This window comes from Nestor notabilis, unplaced genomic scaffold, assembly GCF_000696875.1.
Source record: "Nestor notabilis isolate BGI_N333 unplaced genomic scaffold, ASM69687v1 scaffold21744, whole genome shotgun sequence".
Lineage (NCBI taxonomy): Eukaryota > Metazoa > Chordata > Aves > Psittaciformes > Psittacidae > Nestor > Nestor notabilis.
The window spans coordinates 1-27846 of record NW_009927149.1 but is presented as its reverse complement, the minus strand read 5'-3'; the positions used below and the strand labels follow the sequence as shown (position 1 = coordinate 27846).

The window sequence follows — 27846 nt, the reverse complement described above, 5'->3', positions numbered from 1 at the left end:
GCTCTGGAAGCACTGTGTCCTGCGGAGTGTGAGGGGAAGCCGTCTGCAGCAAACTAAAGAGTGTCCTGAAGCACTAGTAGTGCTTCTGCACTTAGTATTTCGTGTAAGCACGTTTTACAGCCTTCTAATGATGGTGGTCTCCAGCGTTGAGGAGGTTTCCAGCTCTTCTGAGGACTTGGGAAGATTCCTAGAATGCAGGCTAGTCTGTTGAGGCGGTATAATGGTATCAGCAACGTTTGCACATGGTGGTAGTAAAACAGTGCAGGCTGATGTTTTGTTCGCTTGTTTAATCCACTGGTGTTTTGGTGTGCACTGTGGCTGCTGTGTAACATAATCACAGGTTTGGGGAATTTGGATGTTTTGGTTGAATGAGACCAGGGAGGGAAACAAACTGAATTGTTCCAAGAGAACTGTGGTTACTGAACGGCTGGGTTGAGGGCTTTTAGATAATGAGGTGAATACAAGCATTGGTGTTAATCTGTCATCTTGGCTCTGTGAGGCTTAAATGTGTAATGTGGTTACCCATGTACCATCAGTGCTTATTTAAGTTGAGGCCTCGCGTGCTGAGAGTTCAAAGCTACAGAAAAGTTAAAGAGGGTTTAGTGAAGAGATGCAAACGTGCTAAAACCCAGAGTAGAGTTGCTTATATACACAGAGTTCCTTGAGTTTGTATTCAGGCTTATGGTAGAAGACTGGAAAGAGGTATTTTAAGTAACTCTCGTCTAGCAGGCAAAGGTGGAATAAAGTCTAGTGGCTGGGTTTTGACTGGATATATGATGCTTTTTGTTAGAAATATTCTTTCTTGAAGATACCAAGTTAGAACTTTTTGGGGCTTTTGGTTTGTTTTGGGTTTGGTTTTTTTGGTTTTTTTCATGTGTTCTATGTGTTCTTGGCTCAGGTAAATGTGAATGTATGACTTAAACTTTTGCAAAGAATGGGATGTAATGGCATGTGAGAGGTAAGAAGTCTAAAGATAATATAATAAAGTACATTGAATGGGTTGCTGCTTGATTTAAATGATTAATGGGGCTTTTCCATTTGGCCGTGGGACTGTGGCTCAGTGGGCAAGTTGTACTGAAATTTCATGAAAATGTAGGTGGGAAGCAGTCACTGTCAACACAGAAGCAGATTGGACTATTTCCTGAGAAGACTTTTGAGCACCATATTGGTGGAAATAACTAAATTGTGCAGAATGCAAGATCCTGTGGAGCTGGAAACTCATAATGAATTTGGAAGTTGTTTCTGCTTTGTTTAGCTAAGGGGAAGGAGTTGGGCATACTCGTGCTATAGGACTACCATGTCAGAAGTGTGAAAGTCTATCGGAAAAACTAAGCACAGGCATAAGATTGCATTATAAAAGTCAGTGTAGTTTTTTCACAGAAATACAGAGCTACTACTCTTGCTTATGTCACAGGGAGACCCTACTGAAATAATGACTGGCTGTCAAAAAGGTCAATTCAAACCAGGGCAGGAAGGCTAAGGGAACAAGAAAGGCTATTTTGTTAGGAAATAAATAATATTGCCCTATAGCTTAGTACACTGCCACGTAGACATAGCTAGTTACCTGGAATTAAGGATTTAAAGACAGCATGGCGAGGTCACGTGCTTTGTCTAGTTTATCCTGCCATGACAGGATATTGTGCTCTATATACCTGAACAAGCTTGTGTAGGTATCTGCATGGCAAGGAACTGGATTTGTAGAATATCTAATGAAAGGCTAAGATGAGAAATAGATTTGGATGGCCACTGGGAGGAAAGCTTGTCATGTGATCAAGGACACTACTAACTAATTAACAGAGAAACTGCCTTGGGGTGGGGAAGTAGAAGAGTCGTACTAAAACTGTGTCTCTTTCTGTTTGTCTGCATTACTTGTGGGTAATTGCTGCTAAGGACCTGGCGTTCACAACAGTAAATTTTTCAGGGTTTCTTTTTTCCTTTGGAATAGCTCTAAAGGAATTCAATGTGTATATTCAAGATGTCTCCATTGTACAAATTGATCAAAGAACGTTTGCTTTAAAAATACACTCCTGCTCTGAACTGAAACATTAACGTAAGAACAGAGAAAAGTGAAAGATCTCAAGCTACTTGCCAGCTTCTGGTTTGTGGAATTCTTCAGCTGCAGTATTCTGCCTGCTTCCAAAATTTCCAAGCTCTGTCTCCATCTTCAGGGCATGATGAGAGTGCTTGTCTCCATCATTGAACTCAACCAGACTCTGAAATTGAACTCTGTCGTCAGCTATGGAAGATGCATGAATTTGTGATTATAATGACTGGCACTTCAGTTCTAAGCAGTGTGCTTTTACTTCCTATTTTGGCTTTAGGAATTAAAAGCTCTTGTATCACCTGTCATCACTGAAGCAGTTGTAAATGTGTTCTTCCAAGCCCAAATGGCATTATCCTGTTTGATGTTAGCTTAGGTAATCGTTTGGGGCTATTTAATTACTTTGTAATTTCATGCTTGTGCATTGTTCATAGATGATCGTATGCTAATAAGCAAGCAGGCTGAGTACGACTTCCAAGTAAAACAATGTGTTATGTGCCCTAGTTGTCATTGCAGAACTTGGGGGTCCCATGCCGTAGAATCCTGGCTTTTGCTAGGTTGACACAGAAATGTGTACATAAACGCTTCCTGAACTAGGGTGTTCAGTCTGCAACTTGGATAAGTCACTTGATACATTCTTCACTTTTAATTTTGAATGTTTCTGTATTATGCTGTGAAGATAAATTACTATACTCAACACAAAAAATATGAAGTTCACAGTAACCAGCATAATGGAAATAACCTCATGATGGCTCTTATTCTAAAATATGTACTAATGCTTGTGACCTTCCAACCTTGCAAGGAGGATTTCCCTTGTAGATTTATATCTCTGACTAAACTCTCCTGGTAGTTTTTGCTGCTTTTGGTCTGGCAGTTGCTATGGCAACATGTAAGTGTTGGCCATCTGCATATGGCTCATGTTTTGTGAGCATTCCATATGAATGTTCCCTGGAGCAGACAGTTGTCTTTCGTACTAAGTTACCCAGCAAAATTAAACTTCACTTATTTATGTAAGATATGGTAGTCTTCTGATTTGATGATACATGCCTGTGATGTGTCTTACCACTTCTAGGCTACTCTTGTGAACTGCAAGAGTGGAAGGTTTTTCAGGTCAAATTCTTAATTATGATTTAAGTTCTTCTAACATTGAAGGATATTAACTAAATGCTTTCATCAGTTTCCTAATGAATTAGAAATTTAGTAGATTATTAAAGCCTGATAACATAGTACCTGGAATATTTCTAACCACACTGTGGCAGTGCTGGAGCAAGACTGACTTAACTTTTCTTTTCTAGCTCTTATTAGTGGCCTCTCCATAATACCTACACATCAGAAGAGAGTGGTGTATCTCTGTCAGCTTTTGATAAGAATTGCAAAAGGAAAAAAACTTGGTAACCCCCCCCCCCCCCCATGTTTAAATAGATTTGCATGAACTTGCACAGAGATATATTATGTATGCTAATACCTTTATCTACAGTAAAGGCTATGTTTCACATAGTCTTACTGTACATATGTATACGTATATCTAATAAAATGTCTGAACTCTATCTTTTGGATTGTCTTTATTCCACATGTATGCAGGACCAGTGTTGTCCTGTGCAAGTGATTTAGCTGCTTTGAGTTTGCTTCTTAAATTATAGGGATGGGGTTTTTGGTCAGGCTAGTATCAACAGAAGTAATATTTTGGAAAAGGTTGACTAGCTCTTAGTGAATTATGTTTGCAAATTTAAAGCACAGAATGTGTGTTCCTTTCTGCACATGTAACTAGAGGTTAAAGTAGGACAGGCAGTAGGAATAATGAATATGGATGAAAAGGATGGCTTCCCTTGTTTTTACAGAAGGCTGTAAGGGTTACAGCTGGTCAGCAGGTCCTTGAGACTCTTACTCACTGTCATGCCTTTTGTTTGGCTGTATTCACAACTAGCTGGTTTAGCCAAGCTGACTTTGCTTCCATGCTCAAGTTTCTGGAAGGCTTAACTTTTTTGCTGGAAGTTTTCGCTGCTTGATAAAGCTCATTGGAATCTAAGGATTTCAGTCTTGCCAGCATGAGTATGGAAGAAAAAAAGTGTGCCACAAAGGACTGTTTTCATAAAATGAAATTTCTGATGTTACTTTCAAGTAATAACACTTTTCTTGATTTAGTTCAACTTGAAGTATTTTAAATATTAAACTCTGGTTCTCATCATATACAAATTATGAAACTTTTCTGATAATGCTTTAAAACTATATTGTTGTATGTAGCACTTGGCCATATGACTTCAGTATCTGTTTTTTATCTAGCAGTGTAGAGAATGACCTGTATGGCAAGGAAGATTGCATGTGCTTAGTGGGTATTACATCAGATGTAGTTGCACAATATACATGGAAAGCTAATATATTGTGTGGTAGCTCTCCTCATTTGTTTCCAATTATTAAAATAATTAATCTGTATTGAGCCCTAAAATAGAGTGGGCTGTTTCAGATGCTAGCTTTTTAAACACTTTGTTTTTACAATATTTTAATAACCTTAATATGAAGTGTCATTACTTCATTGAAACAATAAGTAGAGAAACCAGAAGTGTGCTGCTTTGTTGTTTTGGGGTTGTTGGTTTTTTTTAATATGTGTATATATACATATTATACTATTTAAATTTTCAGTGTCTTCTACTGCAGTGGGTATCAAATATTTTTTATATAGTCAGTATTGAATTGTTTACTTTCTGTCTGAAAAATACTGTAAGAAATAAGACACTGAGTGAGATCTGCTAGGATGTCAGCTAAAATTAAGGAATAAGTGAGGCTGTAGTTCAGTGAACATCTTGAGCTAAGCTGGCAGTGCCATGGGGAAAAAAGCAGTCTTGTGCATCTGCCAGCTCCTACTGCATCTGTTATGTTGGCATACTCACTTGTGCAGGTGGGCAGTGACCAGACTGGGAAACTGTTCCTAGAATGTTGAGGGTTATTTGGCTGGGCTAGATTTCTGCCAGAGCTGGTCACTGAACTGCTTGCTGGGAGTTTGCACAAACCTTGGTGTTGGCACAACACTACTATGACACAGGAGGTTGCTTCTGCTTTTTCGGTGTTAAGCTGTTTGAATTTCCCTCTCAGTTTAACCCTTTATAATATAACGAAGAGTAAAGACATGGAAATATGTAGACATGGGGGAGAGAGGGTGAGCACAAAAACCAAACAAACCTTAGGATAGTGTTTATATTACAAAATTACCAGCATCAATACCAAATGTTTTGATATCTGATGCCAGACTTAATGTAAGAGTATTACTAATGCCAGCCAAATTACACAATGCTAAACTCAGCACTATTGCAAGTTTAAGTAAATGATTTTATGATTATGATAAATAGCAGACACATAATCTCCCTTAAAAATGCAACAGTGATGTTATTAGCAAGGGCAGGAAGAACCAGTCTCTCTGAAAAGACAGCAGTTAACTTGAGTCTCTTAAACACACTTTAAGAGAGAGACTTAAAATTATTTGAGGAAAAAAGAATTGAAATAATGTATAGTGCATATTACTTTATTGTGTATAATATATTTAGCTTTACCCTTTCAATTTTTAAAATACTTTTTTCTATTTCCTCCCCCCTGCAAAGAATGCCATTTTGAAAATGATAAAAGAATTTCACCTTTGGAATCTGCTCTGTCTTTCTGGACTTTACTTGAAAGGGAAGAAATTGAACTGGAAAAGCTTCATAAAGATATTCGTCAGTTGATTCAAATTCAGGTTTGTGTGACTTACTTAAAATGCTTTAGGATTGTATCTATTCGTTCAGCTAAAATGGGGCTCCTTTTACAAAAAGCTTGGGCTGTTAGCAGACTGAACTAAATTGTCTAAGTTTGATATACTTTCAAGTACAGAGTAAATAGACCTGTACAGGGGACCTTTTCCTATCTAAGTTGGTTCTTGTTTGTCCCAGTTCAAAATTGTTTCAAAAGCTGCCAGTCTTAAATATATTGAGATCAATTTAAAAACATTTGTATCTTGAGCTTTTAAATATATTATAGCTTTTTTCTTTGCTTAAAAATAATTATTTGTGTTGGAAAACTTTTGATGTCAAACGTGTAAAAACATGTTGACAGCTACTGGGACTGTCAAAGTCTGGGAAAGATGAAATATTGCTTTCATCTTGGTAGGTAAGTATGGGACATTTTAAGTGAATGACGGTCCTTATAAAAGCCTGAAAAAGAGGCTTTGGGCCTCTTTTTTGAATCTCGGGTGAAATGTATTTCAGCATGTCTTGTAATTATATTTGTTGCAGGTTGTTGCAGTCTATATGGAAAATGGATATTTCAAGGAGGCTGCTGAAGTTCTTGAAAGGCTGTTTACAGACTCAGAATCAGATAAGGTAGTAACTTGGATTAAGCTCTTTCACTTCAAGAGAAGGGAATGGGTTTCCAAAACTAGCAAATGCTGCATGCAAAGGTCTGTCCTGGTTGCTGCTTATGCAGTCACCTGCACACCTGTGGCACTTGTAAATACATAAATAAATTTGTAGCTAGGGGACTGATAGAAATAATGGGTGGTGTGGGGGAGTAAAATGCTTCTAAGCAGCAGTTGTTCTTCACTGTGGACAGCATCAGTCTGAACTTCATCTCCTTTCCCCTTCATGTAAGGTGTCACTACAGATTCTGGGAATCTGATATTGCTGTTTTCTCAGAGTAAAGACAGTATAAACATGTTGATAGAGACCTAGAAACTCCCAAGTAACCAGTCTGAATACTTTCTCTGAACCATTACAGTGCACACTCTATTTATCTCTTCTGATTAGTGTTCTACATACCGACACACCACAGGGAAGGAAAGCTTGTTAGCATCTGTAGTAGAGAGTGGGTATTATTATTCCTCTATCTGGAAAAGATGACATATGTGGGTCAGGCCACCTCCTGGTTTGATGTTGACTGCATCAAGTTCAAGTGCATATCTCTAAAAGAAGAGCTAGTGCACAGACCTGAATTTGCTGGGGTGAAGAAAAGAGCAAAGGACTGCAGGCAAAAAAAGGCAAAAATGCTGCCTCTATCTTCCTTTGGTACACTGGGACATGTGTTCTATATAAATAATACCATGTCTGTAACAAAATCTTCAGATACACTATTCGTTCAGATATTTGCAAAGTATAGTTTGTAGTAAAGTACTCATTCATAAATAAGAATGCAGCCTGTACACAGAAGTTAATTGTTGGATGTGCTGGTCTCTAAGATTTAGAGTGGTTGGTAGACAAGATGTGAAGTTGTGATTATCAGTATCAAGGTGTCCTTAATGCTATGGTACTAAATAGTCCTTTTCCTGAACACTGCGAGCCCCTTTCTTGTTGATGAGCAAATGAGAAAAGAGAACGCAGACAATCTTGCTTTAGGTGTTACGCATAAAGGGAATGAAAATAAGGATCTCTGGAAAGTTACATTTAACCACTTACTGAGTAAACTCCTGGTAATGTGCCTAGTTGACTTCAGAACCCTTTCAAACTGTAGCATGAAGTTGTATAGGCGTATTCAGAAAACTGTTTAATCGTCATGTTTAGCTTTGTGTGTGTCCTGTTTAGCATAGATGCCAAGTTTACTACAGGATATATTTGTGTTGTATAAAGCTGTGTTTTTCTTAGCCTTTAAGGGTGAAGCTGGCAACTGTAATTAAAAGCAAGGATCCATATGTTCCCCTTCTCCAAAGCTTCAGTTACAATGTTTTGACAAGTAAAATCAAGGCTTACACTGCACTTTTCATGAAAGAAAATGAAACTAATGTCTTATTACAGGTATGTCAAATATATTTTCACATCTTATTTCAGAAGAGGTACCTGATAAGATTAAATAGATTCACACTGTCAAATGAGTTGTTTAGACAATATTCAGTTACTGTATAGAAGAAAAGGAAGTTTTATCCTTCTTTGTATTGTCTCAATTGAAAAAAGGTTGTATGTTGAGGAGAAAGTAGGAGTAAGACTCCTCTTTCTTTCATGAATGCTTTTTCCACAACTGTTTTGATTAGAAAATAGTAAGGAAAAAAAGCATAAGTAAAATGAAATCCATCATTAGTGTATGCTTAATAGAAGCAGTTCTGATCTGAGAATACTTAAAAGATAACTATATATTTAATGTTTATTTTGTTTATATGAATTTTCATGCTAAAACTGAAAGATCAAGACCTGTTAATTTGGCTGAAAGCTTTAGGAATGTCCGAGGAGTTAGGAGATAGAAAACTCTTACTGCTGCTTTCCTGTAAATAAAAAAGCTCCTTGAAAAAAAAGCTCTTGCTCAAAACTGGTTTAAAATTGGCAAGAACAACATTCTTCCTTCAGCTCATCTTCAGGAGGATTGTAAAGAATTTCTCATATGCTTACCTCCTATAAAAGAATATTGAATTACTCAATTACAAAAGCACAGACATCTAAAGGTAATAAGAAGCAAATTTTAAATAAACAAACCTGAAGTTCCTCTAGGGTTTTCATTTTCTTACCAGAAAGAGAGACTAAAGAACTTATCAAATGCATTCCAAGTATAAGAAATACCTTTTAGTGGTTTCAGCTGTCAGTTTCCAAATTTGTTTTTCAAGGCTATTTCTTTGAGTCTAAGAGGAAATGGAGATTTGGAGGTGTCAGAGAAGGCCTGGAACTCCATATTAGCTTACCTAGGCCCTCTGTGTTGCACCCCATTGCCTGCACATTTGTTGCACTGTTTACCAATGCTGCATATATTACTTCTGAAATCTTTACACTGGACTGAGTTACCCTGGGACATGGAGGAGACAACTTCATGAAGCATTCACACTTCTGCTCAGAGATTGCTTAGAGCCCCTCCAGCCTGTTTCTTGGGAGGGGGCAGATACCACCTCTCTGGGCAACATGTTACAGTGTTTCACCACCCTCATTGTAAGGGGGGGGGAGGTGTAAACAAAAACGTCTTCCTTATAGCTACTCTAAATATACCTTTTGTCGGGTTTTTTTGGTTTTGTTTTGTTGTTTTTTTTTACTGTAAACCCATTTTCCCCTGTCCTATCACAACAGGCCCAGCTGAAATGTTTGTCCTCATCTTTCTTATAGGCCCTTTTAAGTGCTGCAATAAGGTCTCCACAGAGCCTTCTCCAGGCTGAACAACTCTCTCTCAGCTGGTCTCCATAGGAGAGCTGCTTCAGCTCTCTGAGTATCTTTATGGCCTCCTCTGGACCTGCTCGAGCAGGTCCATGTTCTTATTCTGGGGGCCTCCAGAGCTGTATTCCAAGTGGGATCTCACCACAGTGGAGTAGAGGAGGAGAATCACCTCTGCCAACCTGCTGGCCATGTTTTTTTAATGTAGCTTATGGTATGGTGGCCTTCTGGGCTGCAGGAGCAAGTTGCAGGGTCGTGTTCAGTTTTCATCCACTATAAGGTGGTCTACATTGCTAGACTGTTTTGTAGGCTGCTTTTGCTAGGTTATTGTCAAGGTTGGAATATACAAGTTTGCAGCTTCTGCTGTTAATGAAGCTCTTGTGCTTTAGAAAGCTTGTATAGGTCAACTGCCCTAAGAACAGTCTGCAGATAATGCCTTTACAAGGACGAAGGACCTACACTAAGCACTTTTTGAATACTTTGTGATTTTTCTTTTTAAGTTTCATTTCTCTTTCAAAAGAATTATTTTTGGGAACAAGTACAATTTGAAGGCTACTGTTAACTTTTAAAACACAATATAGTGGATTTTTTGTTGTTGTTGTTGTTGTTAACTAAATCCTTTCTACCCATTTATCTGTGTGGAAACATGTCCTCACTTTCACGTGTATTTTTGCTACCATCAGCCACTGTAAAAGAGCCAGTGTTTTGAAAACTTGGAGCTGAAAGTTGTGGCAGTTAGGATAGCTATGAAATTTCTGACATTGAAACATTTTCTTTTGTGATTGGAAGTATTCTGTGACCAGAATACCTTGCAGTACTTACATGGATGAATGAGTGAAATAGGGAATGTTTTTATGTTGTCTGACTCTTATAAATGTTGAGAGACTGCAAGCTACTGTGAAGGACAGGTTAAGATTTTAAGAAGACTGAAAATTGGATCGATGACAGGAAAATAACAGGAAGCAAAAGCAAGCTCTGAAAGAAGAAATAGATGAAAACAGGAGCAGCTGGCTAAGCAGAAAAAGATGAAATATTTGGCCTGTAATGAATCTGTCATCTTTGTAACATTTTGGTATTTGGATGTTGCAAAACAGATCACTTGGGGTTACATAGACAGTGTTGGATTGAAGATGGTTGGCTCTGCTTAGTAATGATGGTGCACAACCAGAATTTATTTAATGGCTATTTAATATTTAATAGTAAATATACCTTAAGATGCTAGAGAAGAAAGCTGATAGCAAAGTGTCAAGAACAATGTCATGTGGACTCATTTTAGGGGGGGATGGGGAAGGTACGTGTCATTTATTATAGGAAGTAGCTGGGAGGAATCGGGGGAAAAGCAGGAATCATACAATTCTCTGGACAATCTATAAAGAGTACTGACCTATTCCTACTCTTGGGAGTTGAGAAGAAATAATCTTAGTTTGTGGCTAAAAGTTTAGGCAGGATGTTACAAAATTCTTTTGCTAACACAGGAAAGGTTATGCTTAATCCTGCTGTGTACTATGGGACTAGATGAACTCATGAGGCCTGTCAGTTTGAGTTTCTAATTAGCTATTAAAAACAAACTTTGGAGTACTTTGATAGTGTTTGCAATCTTAGTAAATCTCTGCAATGTGTTTCACACATCTACGTGTTCACTTGTTAAGCAAGTATTCATTGTATTTCTGTGTGTCTGTATAAATATCACTTGGGGCTATGGCTAAAATTTCTCTTGAGTTGTTAACTGGTAAAGATCTTGTGTTCAAGGCCAGGTTGGATGGGGTTTGAGCAATCTGGTCTGCTGGAAGGTGTCTCTGCTTGTGGCAGGGGGTTGGAACTAGATGATCTTTAAGGTGCTTTCCAACCCAAACCATTTTATGATTGACACACTGCAGTTGTTTTGAAACTACTTATTCTAATGGTAATATGTCTGATGGGTCTGTGAAGTATGTACTGTTAGTTCCAATACAGAGCACACATACTAATTTTAGTGTAAACTACTGTCTAGGTACTGACTGGATTTGATTTTAAACTTGTGATTCCATCTCTCACAGGCAGCCACAAAACAGGTAGAGTCTCAAGGACTGGGAGCAACAGAGTTGCAAAGCACAACTGTGCATGCCAATGAAAATGGCAAAGAGAATTTGGAAACAAAACAAAGGTTTGTATTAAGCATTATACTGCTGAAGGACATGCTTGGACAGTAACTTGAAACCTGTAGAACTAAAACTAGGTAGAAGGAAGGATGTTTGATTCCAAACTATTGTCCAATAGAAAATTAACTATGAGCACATTCTCTGTTTTTAAGTTTTGGCTTTTCTATGGTTGTTAACTTCTGGCATTTACCTCAAAATAGTTTGGCATTAAGTTTACTTGCTGAAGATGCACATTTTTCAGTTTACACAGCTGTCAGTCTTGTATAATAATAAAAGCATAGGAATGTTTTACTTTTTTGTCCATTATGCTTGAGTTTCTCTTTAGTCTTGTCCTCCAAACTTCAGCCTATAGCTCATCCGCAGAAAAAAGAGAATAAGGAAAGGAAATCGGTCTATTACTTTCTCCTTACAGCTAACCACAAGTTTCTCTTAGTGAAACTACTGTGATGATAGGAATTGGATATATCTTTTCATGATTCTAGCAATGTGAACCCTCAAAACAATTACACACTTTTCTAAGAAATGATGAGGCACTCAAAGCCAAGTTCCTTCCCCTTCCTTTGACTTCATTTTGAAAAATACTAATATTCTGGGTCTATCAATGCTACTTTTTTCATGGAGAATAGAGATTGTATTTCTGCAGTTTTATACTTGGAATACTTGGCCTTGCTTAGTTAAGGAAAACGACTGATGCAGACTGTATGCAGGAAGACAAATCGTAAGACCTTTTTTAGAAGAACAGCTCCTGACACAATTACCTCTGAGAGGTAATGACGAAAGACTTGATTTAAAAAAAAACAACAAAACCCAAACAAGAAACTATGGAAATAATTCCTGGATTGTGAAGAAGGTGTGAAAAAATACATGTGCATAATGCCTCAAATCTTCAACTTAAATGTGTAATGTCTTGTGTATTTCTCCTCCAGACGTAGGGGGGCAAGGTTAAGAAGCAGTTAGTGTTTGTATGCCATTGTTTCTGTACAGAAATCTTAGGATTTTCTTTCATTTGAATATTTTTAAATCATGTAAATGGCAAGTTGCTGCCTAGGAAATTATTTTTGTTGGGTTTTTTTGGTTTATTTTTTGGGTATTGGTTTTTGGTTTTTGTTTTTGTGTTTTGGTTTTTTGTTTTGGTTTTTTTTTGTTTTGTTTTGTTAGATTAATGAAAGAGCAACACAGTATTACAGATCAGTCACCTGGAGATGTAAGAAACCCCACAGTAAGGTAAGACTTTGTTGTTGTTGCTCTTGGTCAAAGATATTTCATGAAGTTCTGCATATTTTTACTTCAGTTCTGTGTTCCTTGCAGGCCTCGTTCAGGACGGAAACTCAGAGAGAGAACTGTTCTTCAGAGTGAGTATTAGCCTATTTCTTACACTTTCAAAACAGTCATGACAAACATTTTCTCCTTCCTCCCCACCCTGCAATAAATGGGTTGGTGGTTTGATAATTGCTAACCAGTGTGATTAGGTTAATATAATAATTACTGTGGTGGGAAAAAACCTTCTCAATTCTTGTATGAGGTTTCTGCAAATGTAGATTTGGTGGTAGCCACATTTAGAAGCTATGAAGTGGCTTAAGGCTCTCTGGCACCTCATTGTGCAAAATCGGTCACTATTTTCTGGTTTGCTTGGAGCTTTGCTTGTTTGCTTTACTGGGATTTATGCTATTCTGTGCAAAAGAGAGCTGCCAGAGGAATACTGAAACTTGTCTCTCTCTGACTTCTGGCCTAGGTAATTTGGGGAGGGAACTAAAGAGGTTGGCTGATTGGAAAACCAAATTGTAGTGTAAAATGCACAAAGTTAATTACAACATGGGTTATCTACTATTTATAAGTAGGTTCTGAAAACCATTAGCACCCTTTTACCGAAAAAAGATGACATTATAGCTTCTGCATGTGGCTGTGTTGTACTTGGGAAGGACAAACTCTTAAGGTGCTTTGGATGTTTGCCACAATAAGAACCTGACACTTGTTCTGCAGAAATGATGGAACCTGTATACAAAGTATCATAGTTCTGCTGGTTAGTTTCCATTTTCTCTATGTAAAATGAGAGCAGGATGTGTAGTAAAAATGCTTTTACCAAAATGATATAACAATGTTTTGTTATGTACCACTTTTTACCTTATTGTTTAAAATAAAATTCTTCTGTGAGCTCTTCTGCACAGAATGTATAGTGGTTTTTTTTTTGAGCAGACTATTTTTTGAGTCCTTGGGATAAGGTAATGTTCATATGTATGCATACATAAAAGTATATTCATGTATAAACGGACACTGAAATTTCCCCAGTCTGTCAAAGCATATCATATATGCACATACAATGTACATTCTCGTCTCATGTAAATGGCGGAATGAAAAACTGCTGCCTTAATGTTGACTCCTTGTTGGTCTGGATGTATATTGACTGTGTTCTAGGTCTGAGCAGCCTGCAAAATGTGGAAAAACGTGGAGATGCTTTGGCTTCAATTCGAAAAAGACAGGTTTGTACCCATTCTCTAATCTAAGTAGATATAAAATTAATCTGTGCTGCATAGATTATTCCCCCACCACCACTTCATTTGACTTTCTCTAAAATGTCTGGGTTTAAGATTATCCACATTATTCAAGCTGTGCTATAGATCCTGAAACTGTTCTTTTAAGTTCTAATTCCTGTCTTTTAAAAAGTAAAGGCCTTTTTTGTGCAGTCATAAATATTGTTGCTAATGCTTATGAGCCTTTAATTTGTTGAGATAGTGTTACTAAAGCTTAGTCTGAGTCTTTTAAAATGTGGAAGAAATTTTTTTTTTTTTTTTTTTTTTTTTTAAATTTTTATTATGCTAATGCTTATTTCCACTGTTTGGATTAAACAATTTAGGATGTCATTTGCCCCTGAGAGTTTTGAGCAAACATCAAGGACTTCTTGCTTTCCCACTTTAGAAGGTTAAAGATCTAGCAATTTTATAATTCAATACTTTGTTCATATAAGGTGAAAACATATATTTTCTTGGGAAGCTATTCTGGTTTTTATAAACCAAATAATAGAATCTTCTTATAATGCTACATTTCAAATAGCCCTTTGGATTATCTTCATGGGAAAGCCTACTTCATTGAATTACTTTAATACTACTATGTTTGCTAATGCTAGGAATCCCTATTGGTGGGAAGTACAGAAGTGTATGCCTTCATAGAAGGCAATTTGAAGTCGACTTGATGTTGGGGTGCACTGTTACAAACTTTTTTGCATATGGCAAATTTTCTCAGTTCTCATAATAAAATGATAAGCACTTCCGAATGAAATTATTAAATGTATTCCCATTGTTGAATTCCTCTTGAGAATATCTCTTAGGAAGGAATATGGAGTCTCTGTTTAGATAACAGTGCAAGTTATCAACATACCTCCATCTGTTTCATTTCTTTTGTTCATTTTTACACTTAATTTTTCATAGAACAGGGAAGAACAAACCTGCTTACATTTTTCAGACTGTCCTTGAGGAGGGTTGTACTTATTCCTAGTTCTTTAAGCATTTTTACTGAAGTACTTGTTAAAATCTTCAGTTACGTGTTGTCCTCAAATTGATTGAAGTCCTAATGAGAACTCATCTGTCCTTGGAGGTGAAGCCCCCTGCTATATATAAACAGTTTTTCATTTTGTTATTGTCCTGGGTTCAGCTGTAACAGTTATTTTTCTCCTTCTTAGTAGCTGGTGCAGGGCTGTGTTTTCGACTTTAGTCTGAGAACAACACTAATAACACACTGATGTTTTAGTTGTTGCTCAGTAGCACTTGCTCTGATCAAGGACTTTTCAGTCTCGTTCTTTGCAAGTGAGGAGGGACATGGGAAGCCAGGAGGAAGCAGAGACAGGACACCTGACCTGAACTGGCCAAAGGGGTATTCCATACCACAGCACGTCATGCCCAGTATATAAAGTGGGGGGAGTTACCCAGAAGGGCAGATCGCTGCTCAGGTCAGGCTGGGTATTGATCGGCTGGGTGGTGAGCAATTGTATTGTGCATCACCTGTGTTTGTTTTTTCCTTTCCCCTTTTAGTTTTATATTCTCTCAGCCGTTCCTCATAGGAGAGATGCTGCAGTCCCCTAATCATCTTTGTAGCCTTCTACTGGAGCCTCTCCAGTAGTTCCTCATCGGTCTTGAACTGGAGAGCCCAGAACTGGACACATTACTCCAGATGCAGCCTCACCAGGGCTGAGTATAGAGGGAGGATAACATCCCTGCTGGTAATGCTCTTCCTGTTGCAGCTCAGGATTGGCCTTCTTGGCCACAAGGGTACATTGCTGACTCATGGACAAAATGTTGTCCACGAGCACCACCAAGTCCTTCTCAGTAGAGCTACTTTCCAGCAGGTCAGCCCCCAGCCTATACTGGTACATGGGGTTATTCCTCCCCAGGTGCTGGGCACTGTGCTTGCCTTTGAATTTCAAAAGGTTCCTCTCTGCCCATCTCTCCAGCCTGTCTAGATCCTTCTGAATGACAGCACAGCATTCCTCCCACTTTTGTTATTGTCAGCAAACTAGCTGAGGAGGCACAGTACCCCTTCATCTAAGTTATTGACAAGTAAGTTAAGCAATACTGGATCCAGTATTGACCCTTGGAAGACACTGCTAGTTACAGGTCTCCAACTAGACTCTGCCGTTGACCACAGCACTCTGAGACCTGCCATTCAGCCAGATCTCAATCCACACATCTCGCTAGAAAACAAAAGATGTTATGTGTTTAATTCTGTTGTTACATTCAGTTAAAGTTGAACTATAAACGCTAAATTTGTAGAAAACTATCATGATAGTAGCAAAGAACTCATTAAAATTTTATAAAAACATGAAAGAAATTGATTCAGAACTGTTTCTTTAAACATTTAGAAAAGTAGGTGTTTGCTGTCTCTGTGGTATTTCTGCCATACTCCCTGCCAGTGAGGCTTCATAAATATTGTATAGAAAACAATAATAATTGGCCTTTTAGACAGTATATCTGCTCCTCCTCTTAATAATCTGGGTTATAGAAGTGTCTGCATGCATGAAAGAATGCAGTAAGTGGCAGAGCTGTTGCCTTCTAGAACTTCCTTTTCTATGTAGTCCCTTTTTCAATGTTGGCATTGTTAGCTCCTGTTTTGTAAATGGAATTTCATTGCAATGGTTCAGTGCCCATTTTCAGCCTTTCATTGCTGTGTTTTCAGTTAGCTGCATACAACAGTCTGCAGTGCTATTGTAAGGAATGGTACTGTATCTTCTTGTTCCTAAATTAGGGGATGCAAATGTCATAGAATTTGAGGAATTGTTTGTACTCAACTTTATATGCTGTATGTGTATGACAAGTCCTGTGAGTTGTCTGAAATCTGACTGACGTCTTGCTTAAAGAGTGTGTCTGAAAATTTGGGTTCTCAGAATTTAGTCACACTTGTATGGAGAGAAAAAAAACCTAAAAAAACCCCATGCATTTAAATTTGGAGAAAAAAAGAAATTGGAGCAGAGTCCCAGAATGCACAGTCAAAGGAAGACAGATTGCTAGAGCATAACTGACTCTAAGGCATGATGAGATTTTTGGATGTGTTGGGGTATGTCTACAAGGTCTATCTGGCAAGCTCAAGCTCTGCCAGTGTTCTGAACCAGCCAAATGTCATGTTGTTCTGGACTAGGCACTGTGATTGTTAGCTCAAGTATAGTGCTGTATTATGTCCAGTCTCCCACCCGATCTTGGTAGCTTTTAACAGTGTAATGCCAGAGTCTACATGACAGCCACCCCAGAGGGCACAGTGGCCAGGCGGGGGGAAGAAGTTACTGCTCGATGCAGTTCTTCAGTGGAAAGAAAACGAGTTATTTCCTGGTTTACCTGTAAGGCAGGCTCTTCATTTATATGCTAAAGCAGAAGAAATTTGTTTTTAAAAAAGCTCAAATTGAACAATTTAAAAGCAAAACAAGCAAAATCCTACCCTTTTAAAAGCAAATGTAACAAGTAACAAAGGTTGTGATTGTCTCTGTTGCTGGAAGTATTTGAATTATCTGCTGCTGTATGTCAAGCATAACTGTGTTACTTGAATAAAGATTTTTGTTTAGGAAAGTTTTCTGGCATGCTCTGAGATGAGATGAACTAGATGGTTCCAATGGAATCTCTGGCCTTTTAGTAAGAGTAAAAAAACCACTGTTCACTGCTAATGTTGCAAAAGATCTGTGGAACAGGAAGTATTGGAAAAAGGAAGTATTTTTGATTAAAAAGTAGACTACTTTAGAAATAGTTTAGGTTTCTAACTGTTTAGAAATACAGCTGAACTACTACCACTCATGATTCCTTCACTGCTTAGTAAGTTTTGTCAGTGATCACAGTTTCTTGAAGAGGCACTGATAGTTCCATTAAGCTGGAATAAGTTCAACATTCAGATGTGAAGTTTGATCTTCACATACCTCATCTTACACTTTGTGTAGATGCCAAATTTTCACTTGTTGCAGAATAACAGAATACAGTTTTGATGGGGCTGAATGTTATCTAGCATCTTTCCCACTACCCTGCCCCAAGACACCCCCTTGCCTTTCACATCTGAGTGCTGCTGCCATTTTTAGCAGCTTAATTTCAAGGAAAGAGAGAAGTCATGCAGAATGGCACTCAAAATTGTCACCTGGACCACCTCTGGTGCCTGAATTCTTGCTTTTAAGAGCCAAATCTTTTAAGGATCCTGAGAAAGATTCTAGGTCATTAGGATATGAGACAGTAGTGGAAAAAATATAGAGATATATATCCTTTTTATCTCCATGGATAAGGATGTTATCTAAGCATCCTTGGACACATGGACCTCTTGTGCCACTGACAGTCATACTGGCTGGCCCTAGTTTGTTCTGCCCAGCCACCTGCTTTGCACAAGCAAGACTGTGTGTATTTGTCTAATGACAGCAGTCACAAGCTTTACATTTCCACAGGGTACATTATTTGTGGAATTAAGTGGTGTTTGTTCCCTTGTAATTCACAATTTCCTCTGTACTACTCAGTTCTAGCTTTATGAAGTTTAAATGTCTGTCCGTTGAGGCTATTCCTTTGCAACTGCATCTCCCTACCCAGTTCTTCATAATTTTGAAAGCTCTAATTGTAAAGGTCAGCCTTAGCCTGATTCTCTGTTTCCCTCCTGCTTTATAGCAAACACCATCTATCCATGTGATAGTTGGATCTGTTACTTACAGGTGGACATCTTGTACATACTCTGGTAAACTCTCTCTTCATCCCCCAAACTACACATTCTAGGTCTTCAGCTTCAGGCATTTACACCTCCTATCGCTCTTCTAATGTTCTATAAACACCTGAGGATTTATTAGGTACAGGTACCCTTTGGGAGCCCCTCTGCAGGCTTAGTTAAAAATTTATTGTTGTAGGTATATTAGCAAAGGATTGGTCCCCCATTATGTAAGAATTACGCACATTTAATCTTGGGGAATAGTCATGGCTCAACCAGATCCTGCTGGCTACAATGTGGTACCCATGTAACACACACAGCCAGCCAAGTCACTTATTCTTCTCTGGTAGAAGTCTAAGTTCACTGGTAAAAAAGTACACGTGCCCCTGACCATTTCTCTCCTTCATAATTTGCTATGGTCCATGAGACCATCAGGAGCAGCAGGACATCGCCAGTGCAAGAAGCAGAAGTGAGCACAGATACAGTAAATGGAACAGTTACACAATATAGCTCCTGTGCTCGCATAGGTGATAGGCAATTCAGTTTGCCTAAGGAGGTGTGCTGATTGTAAATCAGTATGACTAGTTGTGTATTAAATAAGCAAGGATTTGAAGACATTATCAGAGGATCAGATTCTAACAGAATAAGTTATTTTAAAATCATTTCATATTAAAATTGCTTATTGCTATTCCAGAGTGAAAAAAAAGACTGTAATACAGTGGTTAAAAATAGGCATGATGGCTATGTAGGATCTGTAAACTTTTGTTATATAAATATATATGTTTATATAAAGCTACAATAAAAGAGAGTTGACAACTTGGTTGTCCCTCACGCTTTACTGTAAAGATAAGTTTTTAAAAATTGAGTATTTGATTATTTTTTTTTTTTTTAAATCAGCTTTCCCTCACTGTGTGCAGTCTTACAGTTGTTTGTATTGAGGTATTTGTATCAAGAAGCAACTAAGGAAGAACTGGTACACTGGAGAACTTCATTGGAAGGGGTTGCTTACAGATGTATAAGAGCAAGGAATTTTCTCTCCTTCTGTGAGAGAAACGTCATCCTCTAAAGATTAAAAAGCTTGTAGGTTGTGACAGACTTAAGTGGTTGGCTCAACAAATGGCCAAAACCAAATGCATAGCTATTAACCTGAAGATGTGGCTGATCTCACTTTCAAATGCAGTATACATCATTTTTGCTTCTATCAGCATTTTAAATATTGGGACATTTTTTTCTAGGTGCGTTGAAGTTCCTTTGTTGGTGAATGGTGTCTTGATTCTTAGTCCCTAAGTTAATGCATTACAAAATGCTTTCTCTTTCGTGATGCGTACTAGGATCGATCAAGATTTGTCTTGGCTTGACTAGAGTAATAAAGCACAATTTTGGAAAGCGTGTTTTGAACAAAGCAAAACTTCACCTGATGTCTTTTATTCCTTTTCTTTTCCTCCTGCAACATGTGAATGTTGAAGCATGTGGTTCTCATTCCAGGTGATGTCTGCTACTGTGATGTTACACTTGACTTGGTAACCTTTGTTTTTGTATTTAGCATCAAGTTACAGAGCTCAAAAGAAATCAAAATGACCCTACTGACCCCTGAGACATCTGTACTGTGTAATAACTAGAAAGCTGTATAAGAACTTGCTTTCGTGTTTTCTGTAAGCTTAGCTTTTACATTAATACATTTCTCTGTTTGTAGATCCAATATTTTCTCTGTTCTTCCCCTAGCGATGGACTTACAAAGAAGACTTGGAACTGAAATCGGGAGTGAAAGAGTTTGGAGTGGGTAACTGGGCTAAAATTTTGGTCTATGGTAACTTCAACAACCGAACTAGTGTCATGTTGAAAGACCGATGGAGAACACTGTGCAAGATCCAACAAGGCTGATTTGGACTAAAGGAATCAACTCTTCCTGACTTTTCCTACATAAGGAAGCAGTCTGGCTTTTCAGAATACTAACTTACTTTAGTCTCAGAGTGTCCAGCAGTGTTGCTGTCCTAAAACATGGAACAGAAAAGTAAAAGATACTGAACATTCATGTAAGCTCATTTGCTCACATAGTGATGACTTAAATGTAAAGCCTGGCCTTTTACCTACGCACAGTAGATGACCTAATTTCTGAAATGTGAAAATGCTTGCAGTGATTTAAGAAAGGTCAATAATGTAGATAAAAGTATTAAATGCCTGGCAACATGCTCAGATTGATAGTCAAGTGTTCTGTGTTTTTAAATGGTTGTATCTCTAGTGAGTTTGAGCTTTTAAGCATTTTACTTCCTGCCATATAATCCATTCTAATCTGATTTGCTTCACTTTGAAATTTTGATTGGACTTGTCATTTCTGTCAGCAAGTTATACCAAAAAATATATATGTATTGGTATTGCTAATTTTACAAACCAGTTCCCTTTTTTGCAGTTAAAAATGTGATACTACATGTAATTTCATATTCATAAGTAGTAAAGGTGAGGGTGGGCAATAGTTTGGTTTGAGAGGGGATTAAGAATGAAGCTTTAAATTCTAGGTGGAAGATTACTTTGAACTTATGTATATTGGCATAATACCATCTCTTATATCACAGAAGGGATGGAAAACATATGGAAAGTAACAGCACAATACTAGCATTTAACAGCTAACATCTCTTGATTATCTTCTGTCACCCACTTTGTCTTAAAAAGTGGCTTTTTCTAGACCAGCAGGAAAGGGAAAGCTCAAAAACAAATGGCCAAAGTGGGGCTTAGTAACAAGTCTATACTGACACTGGTAGCATAGCTTGAGACATGTTTCATCTGTGCTCTCCACTGTCTCTGTATGCAGCGATAGCAAAGAAAGAGATGCTCTCATGGGGGTAACCAGCTATTGACGTGTCAGTTGGTCACTGTAAATATCCTGTGCATGAAAGACTGTAGCAGATGGATGATGGTACTAGGCTGTCTGTTGATTCAGATTGCGTGGAGAAGGTTCCACAACCTCAGAAAACCCATACTTTTTACTGTCATACCGGTGTGAATCTTGGGACTTGAGCTAACATATCACAGCATTCTTTCAAAAAGGAAATCTCTTCAGTTCAGAGGTTTTCTGTATGTTTATCCTTGGATAAGGTTTTTATTTTACAAGAACCTTACAAGGAAAAGCGTCTGTCCAAACTGGTCGTAATAAAATAAACCTCCCAGATATTTTTCCTGGCTACAGGAAAGGCTGAAGGCTGAAATGTTCAGGAAGTATTAAGATAATGTCTCTGCTTTCTGTTTTGGAGGCCTGCTTCCATTAAGATAATATACTTAGTAAAGTACAGTTACAAAGCTTTGTTTCACACTCTTATTGTGGACAAGACCTCAGCCAGATCATCTTCCTCATTCTTGCCACCAGACACTAAGGTTTCTTCTTGCCAGCTGCTAGAAACAGCAACAAGCAGTGGTCTGTAGGTTCCACAGAGCTGCTGCATGGCTTAAATAAATTTTCTCAACCTTAAGTCATCTTTTTAAGCAAACATTATGAATTTCAGGATCTTGATAAAATACACGCTTTGTCCTTCAGCAGGGAATGCTAGAGTAGCTGTAAGCAAACAACTGGAAAAGTCCCAGCAGGTATCTGACAACTGAGAAAGTGCAGTATGGTGCCTCTTTAATGCTGTAATAGTAATTCAAGGTAATAGGTAACAAAACATGGATTTGAGCTACCTGCATAGCAGTCTTGCCAGTGCTTTAATATTAATGCTTTATGCTAATCATTATTCATGAGCAGTTTTAGCTAGTAATAAGTAATTTTTCGTATGTTAGCCAAGGCTTTAGTCACAAAGTTTTGTTTAGGTTCATCTGCCATAAAGTTCACACTATGTACCAGTGACATGAAGTTCTGAGCAAGACTACTCAACAACGCTGGCTAGTCATACGTCTTCTATGAAGGCGGCTGAATATGAAAGCTGCAACATAGAGGGGGAATACTTGTATAAACAACAGTCTATATAATATTGGGAAGGAACAAAGGATCTAAACTGAAATCCTGTTTTAGCTCTCCAACTTTAATTTTTATTTACCTTTGCTATTTAATGATGACAGTAACTATTCTCAGTCTTCTAAATGTTTGGCTGTCTCACTACTGAGTAGATGCAATGCCTGTAGACAGGACTGTGGCCAGTAAAGAGCAAGAACTTTAGGAAAAGCAGCTACTACATTTAGAAACGTCAGCTCTTTAATTACAAAAGAGAAACATTGAAACGTGATTCTAGTGTTCTAATACAAAGATCAGTCTTAGCATTTTGTATTAAGGCAGAGAGAGTTTCCCAAAATGCTTCTTCAAAAGTTCTGATTCATTTAAAGTTTGTTTAGCCTCCAGAAATGCAGCAAAAAGATGTGGGTTTCTTGGCATACGTTAATTTTTTTAATCTTTTTGTTGTTGCTGTTTTAAAGGTCTTTTAGACTTTCATGTAAAAATAAAGCTATGCACAAGGGGACATGAGCAGTGCTCCAGCTGCCGAATCTTCTTCCAGGTTCCTTGGCACTGAGAGTTGCCAACTGCTTCCCAGTGTAAGATTTTACCTCTGAAATGTGACAATAAGTGAGAATTAAAACGTTGAAAACTCTGTATTTCGAGTTACTAGCTTGTGTTGTATAACATGTCAGAAGATTAGATTTGCTTAATAATATTTAATTAGCTCTTCTAGCATTTAAAATGCTTTCTGGAGCAGGCACTGTATTCCTAAGTTCCTGAAAGGGTATATCTGAGCTCTACAAGTTTCATTTTTAATATATAATAATATGCAGCTTTTAATGGCAGCTTGAGAAGTCTTTGCTACACAAGAGACAGCAGAAAAAAGACTTTAATTACCCGTCTGCATTATGGCCATCTCCAGAACAACGGTGTGTGTCAGCATTCATAGCTGGAGGCTGGCAAGCTACACACACAGTATATCCTTCTCGGAGGTACTGCATCCATCGAGCATACGGCCGATTCTCCAAAGCACAGTGCTGTGAAAGTGATTCTGTTTTGAATTCCACACAGTATCTGCTCAGAAGGAAAAGTACTAAGTTACAGTAGATAAAGCACAAGCTAGGTATACACTTTTAAATGTACTTACATAGCATATGGGTGGTATTTGAAGTGCAGGTTAGACATCGTCATTGCTAGTAAGTCTGTTTCTGACCCTCACCTAATTAGAGAATTCTTAAAAACATTGCACAAATTATTTCTCATTCTGTGCCCCAGTCCAGTGCTTTTTTGTATAATCTCACTTTCTGATTGTGTTTTATGTTCTCAAATTATGTTGAAAACAGATCTCAGTAACCCATATTTTGTATTTTATGCTGCTAAAAGAGAAAATGGAAAAGAAGCTTGAAGAATACCAATGGCTTTATTTTTCTGGGGAAAGCAGCATAGGGCAAAGCATTAAGAGCATTACAGACCCAGTAACAGCCTGATTTAAACTTCATCAACATTTCTACTGGTAACCAACCAAAATTTTTTACTTCTGTGTCAATTTTAAAAAAGTTCTCTTGATGCTGATTAAATTCAGCCCATTTCATTTGTTGAAAGAACTACCGTTGAATTTCTGGTACTTACAGATACATTTAGCTTTGGTTTAGTGTTATTTATTGGTTGCTTTTAGAAGCAGCTATCCTGATTTGCCATGACCTCAATGTCTAATTCAGGCCAATTAAGCATGTAATCAAAAGCAACATCGAGAACGTGCAAATGAACTGCAGGAGAGGAAACCAGTACCAGCTATAGCTTACTGTTTAATTACTGCAAATTTAATTACATTTTTCTCTGTAGCCAGCTATTTTCTATTGAACAAGATGACCCACATGCATCTAATAAATAGATTACCCGGCTGCTTCTTTGTCTGAAGGCCAGAGAGAAGATACTGCTCGTCGTTTTCTTTCTTTACCGTATTCAGAAGTAGTTATGAAAGCAGGGACTGAGGAAGAAAACAGTTACAGTAAGGCAGCAAGACAACTGAGTCATGTTTCAATTACTGGAACAGTGGGTGAATGAATCAGGAGCTTGTGGATGGTGATGCTGACTGACTGTATTGAAAAAGTGGCAAAATGTTGGCAACATCAGACCTCAACCCTGTTCCCTCTAGCTAAGCTCTCTCCTTATTCAAAAGAACTGTATCTAGAAACGCATGCCATCTAGTTTCTGTAGAAATGGAATGTGATGGGATCCTACAGGGAGCTGTTTCCTGTTCTGTGTTGAATTTATGTCCTAACTTTGCAGAGAGACCATTTGATTCTTCCTGAGGGGCTTAAATCAAGAAACTGAAGGAATGCATGCAGCTTTGTTGTTTACTTAATAGAAATTAAGAAAAGCCTGAGTAGGAAAAAAATACAAGAATGGAATGAAGTGCAATGTGACAGTAAAAAGTAAGATTTTAAATTGCATTGTTAAGCAGTTAGCTGCAGATGGATGCTTTTTTTTTTCTGTTCGTAAGGGTGGTGAGGTGCTGGCACAGGGTGCCCAGAGAAGCTGTGGCTGCCCCATCCCTGGCAGTGTTCAAGGCCAGGTTGAACAGGGGTTTGAGCAGCCTGGTCTAGTGGAAGGTGTCCCTGCCCATGGCAGGGGGTTGGAACTACATGATCTTTAAGGTCCCTTCCAACTCAAACCATTCTGTGATTCTATGATCAGTAAAATTTATGAAGGCTCAGATAAAATCAAAGAAGAATACCATGCTCATGGCCGCAGTCCTCTCCCTGGTAAGTCAGGTATTCCAGGCAGCCAGCCTTCTCTTCTAGAGCAGGACAAGGTTCCCCACCATTTCTAGGTTCCTGTTGTACATAGCGCCTACGTATCCGCAGGTCAGGTTGACATTGTTCTGCACAGCCACTCCAATGACTCCACTCCCCCACAACACAAGGAAGAGCTGCAAAGCAGTATTGAAGCATTACTAGTAGTCAAGACTTCTGTTTTATCCTAATTGCTCTCAAAATAGCATATGGGTGCCTTTGCCACACACAGATACCTGACACTGCAGCACCAGACACTGCCCTCAGACGCATCTGAGTACCCCAAGGCACAAGGTAGTCTCTCTGGCTGTGAAGGCACTGCTCTAGCATGTTGCAGCACAACCCTCAGACATCTGTTTCAAGCATCTTGAACTAGAAAACCAGAAAATTAGTGATAATAAAAATGTCTTAGACCCCGCCGTGGGACAGCCAGGACAAGTGCTAAATGTTGTATGGGCCTCACGGTCTTTGCTACCTGGCCACAGGACCAGAAAACAGTTCTTGGCCCCAGATGGTTTAATAGTACAAGGATAGACATCAATGCCTGATCACACATCTTGTTTCTACCCAGAGTACCCAAAGCACAGTGTCATCTAACCTGGTTTCATTATCTATTGCTTCTCTTCCAAGCTGGCTATATGAATGACTTGCAGAAGTAAGGATTTCCACATGATTTTAAGCCCATACTAATGCTTTGATATGCAGATAACATCAGGTCTAACATCACATTTTCAATGCAGAAAACTCCCAAAGGGACCAAGTAGCTGCGTAAGAAAGTGATGACTTCACATCTTACTGGAATTGAACAAAGCTGCAGCAAAACATGGCAATTTCATGGCCTTCAGGATTTAGAACAAGAATTATGAATTGCCTTAGTCGTGGAAAAATAAGAATATTGGGTTGCTAGAATGGAATTTAGCCAGTGGGATGATAACATCACTCTTGCAGTCAGTACCCAGCAACTATTAAGTGACAGTTTTGTGCCTCATTGGAAAGATGTCAAATTCCCCAGCCTGAGAGAGAATGGGTCCCACAGCTGATGTAAATGGAATGAATGGTGCTATCTCTTGAAATACAAAAGGACGTATCAGGGACACATAGCTACAACTTCATGGTCTCTGTCTATGTTACTATTGGTCCAGCTTAGTTAATGCAGTGATGGTGGATGATGGTTCATTGAAACAATGAGAAAGATGCAAGTCAAAGGAACCTGAAGGACAGGATTTGTGCTCAGGTACCTACCAAAATGTGGAAGCTAATGGGACTCTTGGAAGTTCAAAAGCACACAGAAAAATTACATTGCATTCCTATGAAACACAACTTGATGGTCAGAACTTCTTTTTTCCATTTCCAGCACTGTGAATCATAGATTTTTTTTATTTTTTTTTTCTGAGTCACACTATTTATTTTTACCCATCTCTGGAAGAAAAGAGGATTACGGCATCTTCACTGAATCACTACACAACATACACTGTCATGTAGAAGGCTCTGCAGATTTTCTCAGAGTAGCCACTTCTGTTCCAATGGCGAGATCATTCCTTTTCCAGGCTTTCCCATTGTACAGTAGTTCCTATCTAAAATGCTCTCTGTGTACAAAAATATTCTTTCTCCATTGTTAGAACTATAAGGAAATTTGTTTTAAAATCCTTAGGTGCAGCAGCCTATGGACTTCTGCTGAGCCATCCATTTAGAAAGTACCCGAGCCACTACAATTTTTAGGCATGACAGAATCTAACCATGGCACTGGCAACCCCTCCTTTTATTGGTTTATATTATTTGGGAGCATTGGTTTTCTATTGCTCCGAACACATTTCTTGATTACAGATACTTGAGGCACTTTACACTTTCCCCAAATACTTCATCCTGTTAAATATTTGCAAAAGGATGAAATGCCATTTCAGCAGGTGCTGAAATCATGGGCAGTGAACAGCCTGACAAACAAGCTACAGCACGAGAACCATTGGTCACCTTCACATTTCTGTTCTATATTTTTGAACTCTGCATTCAAAGCAGTATTTCAGAGTGCACTGTGCCAGTAAACACCCCTGGTGTCATTGAGCAGATGGACAGAATTTAGAAGCACTCAATGGTGAGACCTCAACATCCAACAGGAACAAAAATACTTTTACATTTCCAGCCACACTTCTCTAAGTTGATACAAGCTCCCAGTGGAACTATTTGGAATTTCTGTTTATACAAAATGTAACTGACTTGCTGCTTGCAATAGAGAGTATATATGATCATTTGCCTTCAAAAGAGTGACTTCTTGTGATCAGTTTGTAGGGTCTGGGTGCAGGAGTTCTGGGATCAGGCTGTCAAAATCCTACACTCCCATGCAAAAGCCACATAAATCACCCTGCTCCCTTTGCTTGCACTAGCACTGGTGATCACACAAGTAGGCAGCGAGACTCTGCAGGGTGTCAAACCAGCCAGAAATGGGCAACAGAGAGAGCAGAAGCAGTTTCCTGTGGGTTTAGCTCCCTAAGCCGGGCCACCAGAGGCTGCCAAAGCCCAGCTTTGGTGCAGAAGAGGGAGAGACAGAGACAGAGATGCTTTGTTGAGACTACATCTTCCTGCCTGGATGTAGGGCACCCACTGTGTATGCAGAGTACAAGACAAAGGCAGCTCAAACACATCATGCCTTTTGAGGCAACCACCACTGAACCTGACACAAAAAATACCATCTAGATAACAATAAGGCATCAGAATCATAGAATAGAATCATAGAATAGTT

At 38.5% G+C, this 27846-nt stretch overlaps 2 protein-coding genes across 2 annotated transcripts; one reads left to right on the top strand and one right to left on the bottom strand.

The window, feature by feature from the left end:
• Nucleotides 1–3336: 3336 nt before the first annotated feature.
• Nucleotides 3337–20279, top strand: TERF1 (telomeric repeat binding factor (NIMA-interacting) 1; the record flags this gene model as incomplete). Its single annotated transcript, XM_010013937.1, has 9 exons — nt 3337–3432; nt 5632–5762; nt 6298–6384; nt 7639–7788; nt 11154–11260; nt 12414–12479; nt 12564–12607; nt 13668–13732; nt 20121–20279. Coding segments are annotated over 9 exons (905 nt in total), but the record flags the coding sequence as incomplete, so codon positions are not given.
• Nucleotides 20280–22809: 2530 nt separating this feature from the next.
• LOC104400487 (somatomedin-B and thrombospondin type-1 domain-containing protein-like) lies at nt 22810–25442 on the bottom strand. Its single transcript, XM_010013936.1, has 5 exons — nt 25349–25442; nt 25055–25249; nt 24214–24304; nt 23215–23391; nt 22810–22927 (listed from the first exon to the last, which is right to left on the bottom strand). Exons 1-5 carry the CDS (start codon nt 25440–25442, stop codon nt 22810–22812), a joined length of 675 nt encoding a protein of 224 aa, XP_010012238.1.
• Nucleotides 25443–27846: the final 2404 nt, after the last annotated feature.